At 41.6% G+C, this 12,186-nt stretch overlaps 1 protein-coding gene across 6 annotated transcripts in view; it reads left to right on the top strand.

The window, feature by feature from the left end:
* Positions 1 to 12,186, top strand: part of CCDC6 (coiled-coil domain containing 6) — a 105,868-nt gene that overhangs the window by 66,549 nt on the left and 27,133 nt on the right. For all 6 annotated transcript variants that reach the window (XR_004323941.1, XM_032491463.1, XM_032491462.1 and 3 more), the window contains exon 3: positions 1,012 to 1,140. Coding sequence is in view for 5 of the 6 variants with exons in the window: in XM_032491463.1 (XP_032347354.1) it covers positions 1,012 to 1,140 (129 nt within the window). In the remaining variant the exon portion in view is untranslated. The remainder of the gene's footprint in view (positions 1 to 1,011; positions 1,141 to 12,186) is intronic.

Here is a 12,186-nt window from a genome sequence, read left to right as displayed (position 1 = left end):
TTGATTCTTCCAATCCAAGAGCGTGGAATATCTTTCCATTTTTTAAAGTCTTCTTTAATTTCCTTCATCAGTGGTTTATAGTTTTCTGTGTATAATTCTTTCACCTCCTTGGTTAGATTTATTCCCAGATATTTTATTACTTTGGGTGCTATTTTAAAGGGGATTGTTTCTTTACTTTCTTCTTCTGTTGATTTATCGTAAGTGTAAAGAAATGCAACTGATTTTTGAACGTTAATTTTGTAACCTGCTACCTTGCTGAATTCTTCAATCAGCTCTAGTAGCTTTTGTGTGGACCTTTTAGGGTTTTCTATATATAGTAACATGTCATCAGCATATAATGACACTTTTACGTCTTCTTTTCCAGTTTGGATCCCTTTTATTTCTTTCTCTTGCCTGACTGCTGTGGCTAGGACTTCCAGGACTATGTTGAATAGGAGTGGTGATAGTGGGCATCCTTGTCTTGTCCCAGATTTTAGTGGGAAGCTTTTGAGTTTTTCACCGTTGAGTACTATGCTGGCTGTAGGTTTGTCATATATAGCTTTTATTATGTTGAGATATGTTCCCTCTATACCCACTTTGGCGAGAGTTTTTATCATAAATGGGTGTTGAATTTTATCAAATGCTTTTTCTGCATCGATTGAGATGATCATGTGGTTTTTGTCCTTTCTCTTGTTGATGGTGATGTATTACATTGATTGAGCCACTTATATATTTTTAAAAATTGAGATTGGTGATTGATCATGGTTTGATGCTCAGATATATTTGCCCTATCATTTCTCGGCCTTTGGGCTAAGATCAAGTGCCTATGTCTTTACACTACAGTTTTTGGTTATATGTTAGAGGAGTCAGTTAGGAGCAGGTTCCTGGGTGTACGTTTGGATACATGAACAGAAGTGAGTCATGTCACTTGGCTGATGCTCTCTCACTCAGTTTAACCAGCTTTTGGAGCCAGTGTGTCCATGGCTTTTGAATGTCGTGGTTTCCACATCTGTGTTCTTTTCATTTTTCCAGCTGCAGCATGAGAAAGCTGAACTAGAACAGCATCTCGAACAGGAGCAGGAATTCCAGGTCAACAAACTGATGAAGAAAATTAAAAAACTGGAGAATGATACCATTTCTAAGCAGCTTACATTAGAACAGGTAAGAATATGTAGGCGTTTTTTGTTTGTTCGGTCTCATTTCATCAACTGTTCTTTCAAGCTTTAAGATGTCCTGAGGAATACCAGTGAAAAACATTTTCCAACTTTCTCTTCCCCCGTGGAGACTTCGTTTCTAAAGTACACACTGGCAGATCTGCATAGCACCTGCTCACTCTCTCACACTTTCTCTTTCTTTAACCACAGTTAATCAAGTTTCAGGAGATATGTTGTGATGTGCTGATTTACAGGCAGGAAATGTTAGGTTCCTGCTGCAAAGGGGAAGAATGTTTTTTTAACCACAGGATCATTTCTGTGGTAGTTCCTGAGACAGTGTGGCTGTGGAACTAAAACTTTTCTTTCAAGGGTTCTTCAGAACAAGGAGTTAACACTTTCCTTCTTTGAATTATTAGCAATCTTATATGAACCCTGTCTTTTCTCATCTAGATTTCCCAGATACAGCATCACAGACTCAGTTGTTTATCCTGATTCAGCCACTGACTAATTGTATGATTTTGCATTAGCTGTGTCAACTTCTCTGGGCTCAAGTTTTCCATTTGTAAACAGAGAAGCACAAACTAAACTCAGGAGTGGCAAGCTTAAAAAGATACACAAGGTGGAGGATAAGAGCACACAGTCCACTTGGACATTGCCCTTGGTAGACGTTGGGATTTGAGCCCGGGCCCCGCCTTAAGAGTCCCAGCTGGTCGTTGTACTCCAACACACAGCATGAGGACAGCCGTCATCAGTCCATCCAGGCTGCTGTGCCAGACAGAAGTGCCTGTTGGCTCTGGCCTAGATGCTCCCTGATACTTTACCCCACGCTCATTTATTTTCCCTTGGCCATAGCCTACTGCTACCTGGTTTCCATGTAAAATTCAGAATACTGATTAACATCTTCCAGCTCTTTGGAATTTGGATCCCAGTTGCCATTTTCATGACTTGGCCAATTCTTTCATGTAAAGTTGTCTGATTTATCCCGATTTTAGGGTCTTTCTGTGCATCTTAGTTCCTGCCGACTGCTCTTATTTCATCACTGTATCTGAGAATGGAACTATGATGGGAAGGTCAGGTTTGAGAGGAAGTCAGGGTTTGTTTTAAACTAATCTAACTGACTTTTGTGTGTGTGTTATTCTTGTATCTACCAATATCAAAGGGTGGGATGTCACTGTTTTTTCCAAGACTGAATAATGGCCCTAAAATTTTTTTCATTCCTTCCAGGTAAGAGAACAAAAAAATTCAGTTGCCAAGGGTTGGACTGTTTATTATTCATATCCACAGTAATCTATTATTCTTACCATTCACCTTTGGAATTCAGATGCGATTTCTAAATTTAGAAGACTCCTCCACTCCCTACGGTTTAAAAACATTTTTTCCTGAAGTTCACCTGTTTAATTTCCAGGATAGGCCGTGGCCAGTTCTGTTCAGGTTAAAACTTTGAAGATTCTTGTGTAAGTACCTGACACCAAGTAATTGCTGTTGATATGAGTTAACACTTAAGAGTTAACCAGGTGACCAAGTGAAATTCTCACAATGGTTGGTGTTGTGAGAATGTCGCTTGATCAAGACCTCTGCAGTGATGACTGTCAGTGATTTAAACAGCTTCTCCCCTGTATTTGTTCCCAGGCTCTAAGGAGACTTTGGGGCTGGGACTGGGACTCCTATCGTTTAGCTGCGGCCACAAGGTGGAGGTAGTGGCCTAGAATCAGAAAAGGACAGTCTGGTCCTACAGTCCGTGAGAGGATGCACTGCTGTAGGATCTTAAGACTCTTTGGAAAGTTTAGTAACTGAGCCCCCCTTTAAAATGAGGTCCAAGGCGTACGTTCTCCCCCAGGTTAATGATTTAGTATACTGGAAGGCTTATTTGAGACCTCAGCACTAAAGGAACGGATTTCTACAGTGGAATATGTGCATTGCAAAGCCCTAGCCTAGAAATAAACCTCAGATCTGGGATGTCAAGTCCCTATTTAAGATGGAAAAATTGAACATCATCATAAGACTTTCCCCACTTTGTTTTGGGTGTGTCCAGGATGATTAAATGTTGAGGATTTTACTCTATATTTTGTTTCACTAGAAATAATTTTAGTCTGTGTTTAGGGGAACGTTTGGGTTTTTCTTCTAGTAGAAATAAATCTCTGTGTTTCCATGGATGTGATCTGACCCTCTCTTATGGCCATCCTTTGGAATTATTATCTATATCATAATATATACTGTATGTCATAGTTGATATAATATATCCTACACTACAGGTTGTTATCAGAAGAGCCAAGGCATATACTACACTATGCATTATAACTGTATGTATATATGGAGTGCAGGCCTCAGTCTCTTCTATCTAACAACAGGTCTATTTTTAAACCTAGAAGCTATTTGAAAGGCATGTTTCCTGTGTGTCTCATGCTCCACCACTGCTTTGTTGGAAGAGCTTTAAGTGTAGATTTGGGCAGGTGGCTGGAGAGCTGTCGTTTGCACTTTGGAAAGCAGCACAGTGTAGATACAGAGCCTGGGCACTAGACTTGATTGGAGCCAGATGTGAACCTGTTTCCTTTGCTTAATGTCTTAGTTCACTTCAAAAAAAATTTTTTGGTAGTAGCTTTATGGAGTAATAATTCACACACCATACAAATCACCCATTTAAGGTATACAAATTCAGTGGATTTTAGCATATTTAGGGTTGTATAACCGTAGTCAATTTTAGAAGATCTTCATCACCTCAAAAAAGAAACCCTGTATTCTTCAGCGGTCACTCAATCTCCTGTTTCCCTTAAGCAACCACTACTCTTCTTTCTGTCTCTGAGTGTTTGCTTACTCTGGACACTTCATATAAATAGAATCATGCAGTGTGTGGCCTTTTGTGACTGGCTTCCTTCACTTAGCATCGTATTTTTGCCTATGGTGTAGCATGCATCAGTATTACATTCCTTTTCCTGGGCCAAGTAATATTCCATTATAGGGATATAACACATTTTGTTTTTCTATTCAGCATTTATTAGACATTTGGGTTGTTTCTACCTTTTGGTTGTTATGAGTAATGCTGCTGTGAACATTTGTGTACAGTTTTTTGTGTAGACATGTGTTTTAATTTTTTCTCGGATATATACCTAGGAGTGGAATTGCAGGAGCACACGTGAACCCTATGTTTACCTTTGGGAGGAACTGCCAGACAGTTTTCCCAAGTGGCTGCATGATGTTGTTGGAGCCGTTCTGGTGGCTGTGAGGCATTGCCTCTTGTGGTTTTATGTTCCCAGTGGCTAATGATGTTGAGTATCTTTCCAGGTGCTTATTGGCCATTTGTATGTCTTCTTTGGGAAAATGTCTATTCAAGGTCTTTTTATTGTTGAATTGTTAAGAGTTCCTTATATATTCTAGATACAGGTCCCTTATCAGATACATCATGTGCAAGTCTTCTCTCCCATTTCGTGGATGTTCTTTTCACTTTCTAGATAATGTCCTTTGGAGCATAGAGGTTTTTAATTCTGGTGAAGAGCAGTTATTTTTTTTCTTTTGTTGCTTGTGCTTTTGTGTCCTATCTTAGAATCTGAGGTCACAAAGATTTGCCTTTGTTTTCTTTTGGCTCCTAGGTCTTTAGGTCTTTGATTCATTTCGAGTTAATTTTTATATAAGGTGTGAGATAGGGTTCAAATTTATTCTTTTGCATATGGCTGTCCAGTTGTCTCAACTAGTTCATTTCTGAGCCTCAGTTTCTTTATCTGTAAAATGGCAAGAATAGCAAACCCGTGTCAGGGTATGATGAATGAGAGAGAGTGAAAGGTGATTTGCATGATGCCTGCTACAAGCACTCAGCATGAGGTAGCTGTTGCTATTAATTTTAAAATTATCCACGTGTTGAACCTAATGGGTTGAACCTGCAGAAAGGATATTGGAAGGCCTTCTGCCAGAGATTTGTGTTGGCTAAAACATGTTTGTTTTCCAGGTGTGGCTTGGGTTGTAATGGTTTTTAAGAAGGCACCTGCCTGTTCTCTGTAAAGCAGAAGTTAGCTGGGTTTGAGACTAAGTCTTGGGCTCCTTTCACAGTGGGCCCCAATTAACTCACATGCCAGGGGCCCTCATTATAAGATTGTCTCACCACAAGTCAGGCCTTTGGCATGAACACTTGACTCAGTCAGATAGCGTTTGTTCTTCTCTTAGACCCAGAATCTGGGATCCTTTCATTCTTTTTAAAAGAGAACGTTAACAGCTTGATCTTCAGGGTCTTTGGGATATAATTGGTTCCTTTGGTGTTCTGCGGTATGTGAATTCATAGAATTTTAATTCATAGAGCTGGAGGGGCCGCCTTATGGGGAAGACTACCTTTGTCATTACCTTTATCCCCAGACTCCCATGGGGACATGAGGCAGTGGGGACATCATGAAGAAATCCGAAGGCAGGGGCTCCAGATCTGCTCCAGGATTTGGAATCACAGCCACCTGCACCTGCTTCCTCTCCCTGCAGAACTCGGGAAGGAGGAGGCTCGGGAGAGTGACAGACCAGTTTGCCCTGTCGGTGGCCCAGCCTGCTCATCCTGCTCCCACTTTTTCAGAACTTAGCATTCTAGATGCATAAGCAGATGTAAAAAAGCATGTTCAGGAAAATGTAAAACTGTGCGGTCTTTGCAGCACTAGTGGTTAATATTAGTCTCATAAACTGGGCTCGTCAACATGACTTCAGCACTATTAGGGATTCTTTTTAACAAACACTGGTGGGCACTGCCTATACACCCTTGTTTGAAGGTTTTTTTTCAAATGTGTGGCCCACAGACATCTGTTTCTAAAGGTTGGGTTTATGGTTGGAATGGTTAATCTCTTTTGTTAATCTCTTATTTGGTATGCACATTTTTTAGGTGATGGTAAGAACATTTAGAATCAAGTATTTTCTTAGTGCCAAGAACTCTTGATCTGAATGAATGTTTTCTGCCAACGAGGAAGAATTTTCCTTCTCTGGAGGATAACTAGCATTAAAAGTTTAATTTATTTATTAAGTGAGGTTCAGCTTAGCAGATATGATGAACAGGACTGTCATGTACTAGACATCTTGCTCTTTTCTCCTGTAGTTGGCCCAGTAAAGTTTTCTCAGTTATTCCTGGAATTTGGGGTGTATTTTCTTATCTGAGAAGTCTTTTCCTCCTAAAGCACAGACATCCATTTCTAATCCATTTAGGATTGGAATGGTAATTTTATTCATTGGCCTCCATTTATAATTACAAGCTCATAGCCTGTCTAGTTCAGGAAAACTTCCTTAGGCTGAAATCCCCCTTCTGTCTGAAGAAGCTGTGTGACTTCAGGCAAGCAGTTTGACGTCTTTTGTGAAACAGACATGATATCTAACTTGCAGGTTTGCTGGGAGGATTAATCTTCCATTCTGCCCCTCCTCACACTCCATCCGTATTGAAGTTCTTTTCGTTTCTCTTGTCAGGGAAGAAGAAATTTTCCTCGACCTTTCTACGTTCTTCTGGCTGGTCTAAGAATCAAACTGACATGAGAAAGATTAACAGGAAAAGATCAGACAACAACAACAAAAACTTAATAATATATATATACGTGGGAGAAACCCAGGAAAAAATTCACCAAAACGGTCGAAACCCTCACTTTAAATACTGTCATCAGCGCTAGAGACCAGAGATAGTGTTGGGAGTAGGGGTTGTGACTTTCAAGGAAGGGGAGGAAGGCAGGTGACACGGAGAAGGGAACGCAGATGTTTGATAAACACACATTTGCTGGGCCTGCAGAGACCGTGGGACCCAGTGTGGCATTTTAACACTTTGCCAGGTCCCTCCCTGTCTACACACCTACTTCACACCGTCACTACCTATGGTGATAGTTCTTTCCTGGAGCACGTCCTCTGTCTACATTCCTTCAGACATTTAGGGGAAAGGTCAAAGGTTCTTCCTTTGGGACCTTAAAAATAATCAGCCTCAATTAATGCTCACGCCAAAGAGATGCATTTTGGGGAGGCAAATTTTGTGCCCCTACACTCTGATACAGAGTTGTTCCCATGTGGGCTGCGCAGCAGGAAGTAAGTTTGCATGGTAACCCAGCACACGGACGTTTCTGTAACCGTGTGAATGACTGGGACAGGTTTCGTCAAACAACGCTTGTGTGCTTTGCACTGATTTTCTCTTCAATCTTATTTCATTTTTAGCAAATGTAGGTCACAGCTGACGAGTAATTTCACAACCCAGTAATGGGTCATGATCTGCAGTTTGAATGAAAATCATGCTCTGATGTGCCCAGGGCTCTCCTGTCCTCAGATCTTCATGGATATGTTTCCTCTGCCTGAACCACTTTTTCCCTCCCCTGGCCCATCCCTGTTTAATAGTTACTGACCTCCCTCCTCTAGCCAGTGAGGGTTCTGTGCTATACAGTGTTTCTGTAGTGTTCAGTCCTTCTCCTGTAACACTTGCTACACAGACAGCAATTAGCAGTTAAACAGATCGTTTCCTCCCCGTAAGTTCCCTGTAAGGTAAAAGAGGGAAGGCACAATGTTGACCTTACCTCTGTATCCCTGGTGACTCACGTAGAGTAAGCTCTCCAAAAATTGTATCTGCTGCCTTTAATCGTCAAAGTTTCCATCTAGTTTCTGTGGTCCTTTGCCCTACCCATTTTCAAGGAAAATGAGCATGCGTATTATTTGAGCCTCAAATGTCTCACCGCCTTCCATGACCTGGTTATGCATCTGTTTGAATCACAGGTCTTTGTGACTTCCGTTTTTGCCCATGCTGCAGTTGATGCTCTGGTGTGGCACACGTCCTCCGTTAATTAAACATACCTTTATTACATGCTGCTGTCTGCCATGGACTCTAAGAAAGATGATGTTAGGTCCCTGGCCTCATGCAGCCTGGTCCCAGAGGCCAGTGGGCCTGTGGACAGTGATGTGGGATGCTCTGTGCAGTGCTCTGGTGGAGGGGACTAGTGTTACTACTGCAGCAGGACCCTCCCCTCCCCCCACCCAAACAAGCTCCTTGGCACTTGGTTTGTTTGTTAACTGACACATATGGACTGGATAAATCTAAGTCCAGCCTTCTTGCAGAGAAACAGGGACGTGAGGGGGACAGGAATGGGAGAGAAGACAGGCAGTAAAAAGTGGATGCAGGTACTGCAGGGAGAAGAGATGCTGAGAAAAGAAAAGAGAGCTCATGAAGAATCATGAAGTTGTGTCCGTCTTCTTTTTACCAGGCAGGGAGAAAGAAGGGGTCTGGCAGTACATCTGCTGTGTGTTGTCCCTGAGGGCATAAGCTCATCTGTATAGTGAGTGTCTTGGAGAGGGCAGCCACGTCGCTGCACCAGGGCTCCTGCAGCCTCAGTGCTGACGTGCCCAGGGGTTACCTTCAGCCACTAGACCACATCAGGTGACTGCAGAGGTTTGACAAGACCCCAGCCTCCAGGGACCTTGTGGAGGTGACATCCACTTCTCCCGGTGTCCCTTAGCGACTGTAACTGTGGCAAATCACAGAGGTTGGGATTTCAAATGAATTTCAATCCTCAGCACAAGATTTATTTTTTTGTCCAATTTAAAAAAGTGAAACGGAGCATTTAATACATTTTAAGTTTTGCGAAGAAGAAAGGGAGATTTTAGGTTTCCAGCTCTTTGAACAGTGGTCCTGAGTTAAGGATCCAAGATGGCCTTTCCACCTTACTTGTCTAAAAAGTAATACAGACCATCTGACGTCACCATCCGTCCACATGCAGTTCTGATGCTACTTATTTTAGTAGCTACGACAACTAACTCTAGTGATGTAGACCTTCCTTGTGTCTTTGTGACTCAGCAGTGAATCGAGTGTCCAGTGGCTCATGTTCAGGTTTGCATCCTTGACTGATTTTTTTTTTTAATTGGAATAAGGTCTACCTTTAAATCGCAGGTAGTGTGCCCATTCTGGGTATTGTGAAAATTTCGTTCGAGCTCCAGCTGCCCTTGCAGTCTGGCTGTGGGAGGAAGCTGTTGCAGTAGCTCCGGGAGCCCCTGCTCATCTCAGAGAATGACTGTGTTCCCTGAGGGATCCTTTGGTGTAGGAGATTGAATTTAGTGGCCACTGTACACCCGTTGAAGCTTGATTTCAAATGCTAATCGCAAATTTATGGAAGTCTTGAAAACTTGTAAACATTTGCATTATACAAGTACTCCATGGCTCTTTCAAGAAAATTTAGAAAACATAAACATAGAAGTACAAAATAAAAGAACATTACCAAGACTGCAATTCCCCCACTTCCCACAAACAACTTCTGTTCATGTTTTTTCCTTCATCCTCTCCCTCTTTCTCCACTTTGTGTTCCTTTGTACTCCTGAATAATAGTGCATTATAACTTGCTGCCCTGTGCTTAATTTTTTTTAAATAAAGCATTATAACCTATGGCTGCACATTTAGACAAGCTATATTGGGGCACAGCTAGATACCATCATGGTAAATCCTGAAGTCAGCTTGGTGCGGATTTGATGTAGCAAATCCTGGAGGAGATGTGGGTCACTTGAAGCTTGACTACAAACATCCTACCTACTGCTTACTGGGGAGTGGAGAGGAAAGCCTCAGAGCATAGCTGAAAATAAGTGGGATTTTGTGCCTTGGTAGTAGGCACACCAGGGGCAATAGGTGGTACTCAGGGAGGCTCCAGCAGGCTCTTTTCAGTTGATTTGTAACCCAGGAACTGTCAGGATCTCATGAAGCCAGTTGAGATCTCACATCCAGACCTGCGAGAGCAGACGCTGCGCTCAGTCAGGGGCACAGACAGGTCTTTCTGCAGAATGTGAAACACAAATCCCCCAGAATTCCTTCCTTGGGCTCCATTTCAGTTAAGTACAAAACTATGTTCCGTCTTACCAGACTTTATTTTGAAGCATTGGATAATACTCGGCATGTGGATCAGTTTGTACAGATGTCACATGATGGCAGGGTCAGAATTAAAAGTGGGTTTCCTGTGTAAAGAAAGAGGCACCTCATCGTGACCCAGCAGTGTGTGTTTCTGGTCATGCACTGCGGGGAAAGACTGCCCATTAAATTACAGGGCATTGATCTGCTACATACAATAAGGGCAATAAAATCCAGAGATACTGTACTGAGACTTACTAGTTGCTTATAATTTTGAAATGCACGAAGTCCATGTCTTTATGACCAGAACAAGGATTCAGTTGATGACTGAGGAAAGGTGTTTTCCTTAGCTGAACATACAGGGTAAATGAGTGAATGGCAGACAAACCCTACATCTCTCTGTAAGGAAGTAGGATGGATGTGGTAATGACTAGAAAGAAATGATTTCTTTTTTTCGAGGAAACTTCCTTTTAAGAGAAAGCTTATCAAGAGAAGTTTCCCTAACATTGTTTTCTTAAGGAGGTATATATATTGTAGATAATGAGCTGATGGTAGCTACTGATGGGATGGTGTATTTGCAACATACACTGTGATCTGAGTTCTTTCCCCAGGATTTCTCTGCTGCACTCTTGATGTATCAAAAGAATGCACACCCAAGACTTTGGAACCTGCTTTTCCACAAATGGTAATTATTTGGTAAAAGAGTCCCCTAGAATTAGGAACCCATTATGCAAATTTGCATAATGTTGTGCTGATGTCAAAGTGACGAAAACTTAAGCCCAGAAACTGGATAAATCTGACTAATTATATGTGTATCTATTTTATAAAACGCTTTCATTTCTCAACGTCATTGAGCTGGTAAACTATGAAACAGTGTCATTTTTCACATATTAATGGGGTTTTAATATTATCCTGAAGTTCTTCCTCAGTTTTTGAGAAGAAAAAAGTTGTAAGCTGTGGTAGAGGTTAACTCTGGGCTGTCTGGAAAATTCCCAGTCTTCCAGATAGCAAAGCCTTGACTATCATTTATCCTTTGAGAATTTATTGGTTCATTCCATATTTTATATGTATAAATTAATATTCTAAATTAATGGATGTACTATTAGGAAACTTAATTTTTAAAATTCAGTATCTTTATAGTTTTTCTTATAAAAATAATAAATAAAAATTGGGTGGGACAAAAAAATGTAGGAAGACAAATTAATAACAATATTACTTTCACCCAAGATCCAACCTTACTTATCTTGCTATGTAGTTCTTTATATTTAGCATCTCTTTTTTTTTTCCTCTAGCAGTAGAGATATCTAGTGCACATAGATAAATTTCTTTTCAACTGTAATTTTTGACCCCCTAGACTTGGAAGTGGTCATCCTTTCTCTCCATTTCTCTTGCTCTTCACTGATGAACTTTTATTGGTTCTTTCTGGGCTCAGCTTTGCAGGAGCCAGTGGCGATGACCTAGAACTTTTCAAAAATTGTGAAACCAGCTGCAGCTTGATTAACCAAGTAGGTACCTCAGGGGCTGTGTGGTCTGTGAACACCTGCCTTAACTCATCTCTAACACAAATCTGCTGCTTGATTTCTTTAAAAAATTTTTTTTTGTTTTTCTTTCTTCAAGAAGACAAGAGGGTAGATGTCTTCCAGCCTAGGAGGAGAATTGCCAGGGCCGGGCAAAATTCCACTGATTGCCCAAACAGACACCAGCAGAGGCCGTGTGTACGTTTACTTTACTTGTCTCTGTTGCTTTAATTTGTGAGGGCGTTGCCAGGGAGCGGGGACCATTGTGCACGGTTCTCAGCTCTTCCTGTGTCATCTGCACACAGTATGTTTTAACAGTCCCTTTGTGAGGGACTATACTAGCCACTCCATCGGTACGTGGAAGTAAAACCTTGATTGACTCAGATGTATTGGCAAAGTAGGGTGATGAAATGAGGGATGATCCTTTACTGGCTCTGCTCTTAACAGTCGAAACAAAACTGTCTTAGCCCATTTGGGCTATTTTAACAAATAACCCAGACTGGCTTATAAACAGCAAGAATTTTTTTCTACAGTTCTGGAGGTTGGAGGTCCGGGATCAGGGTGCCAGCTTGATGGTGTTCTGGTGAGGGCCCTCTTCTGGATTGCAGACTGCTAACTTCTTACGTCCTGAACTGGTAGAGAGCAGAGAGCAGCAAGTTGCAAGGTGGCTCATGATTCTTAGGAAGGACACTAATCCATCCAGGGGAGGAGAGGGGGAGGTCCAACAACCCCCACG

The sequence above is a fragment of the Camelus ferus genome, chromosome 11 (assembly GCF_009834535.1).
Source record: "Camelus ferus isolate YT-003-E chromosome 11, BCGSAC_Cfer_1.0, whole genome shotgun sequence".
NCBI lineage: Eukaryota > Metazoa > Chordata > Mammalia > Artiodactyla > Camelidae > Camelus > Camelus ferus.
Note: the sequence above shows the minus strand (reverse complement) of the source record. Positions and strands in the feature narration are given on the sequence as shown.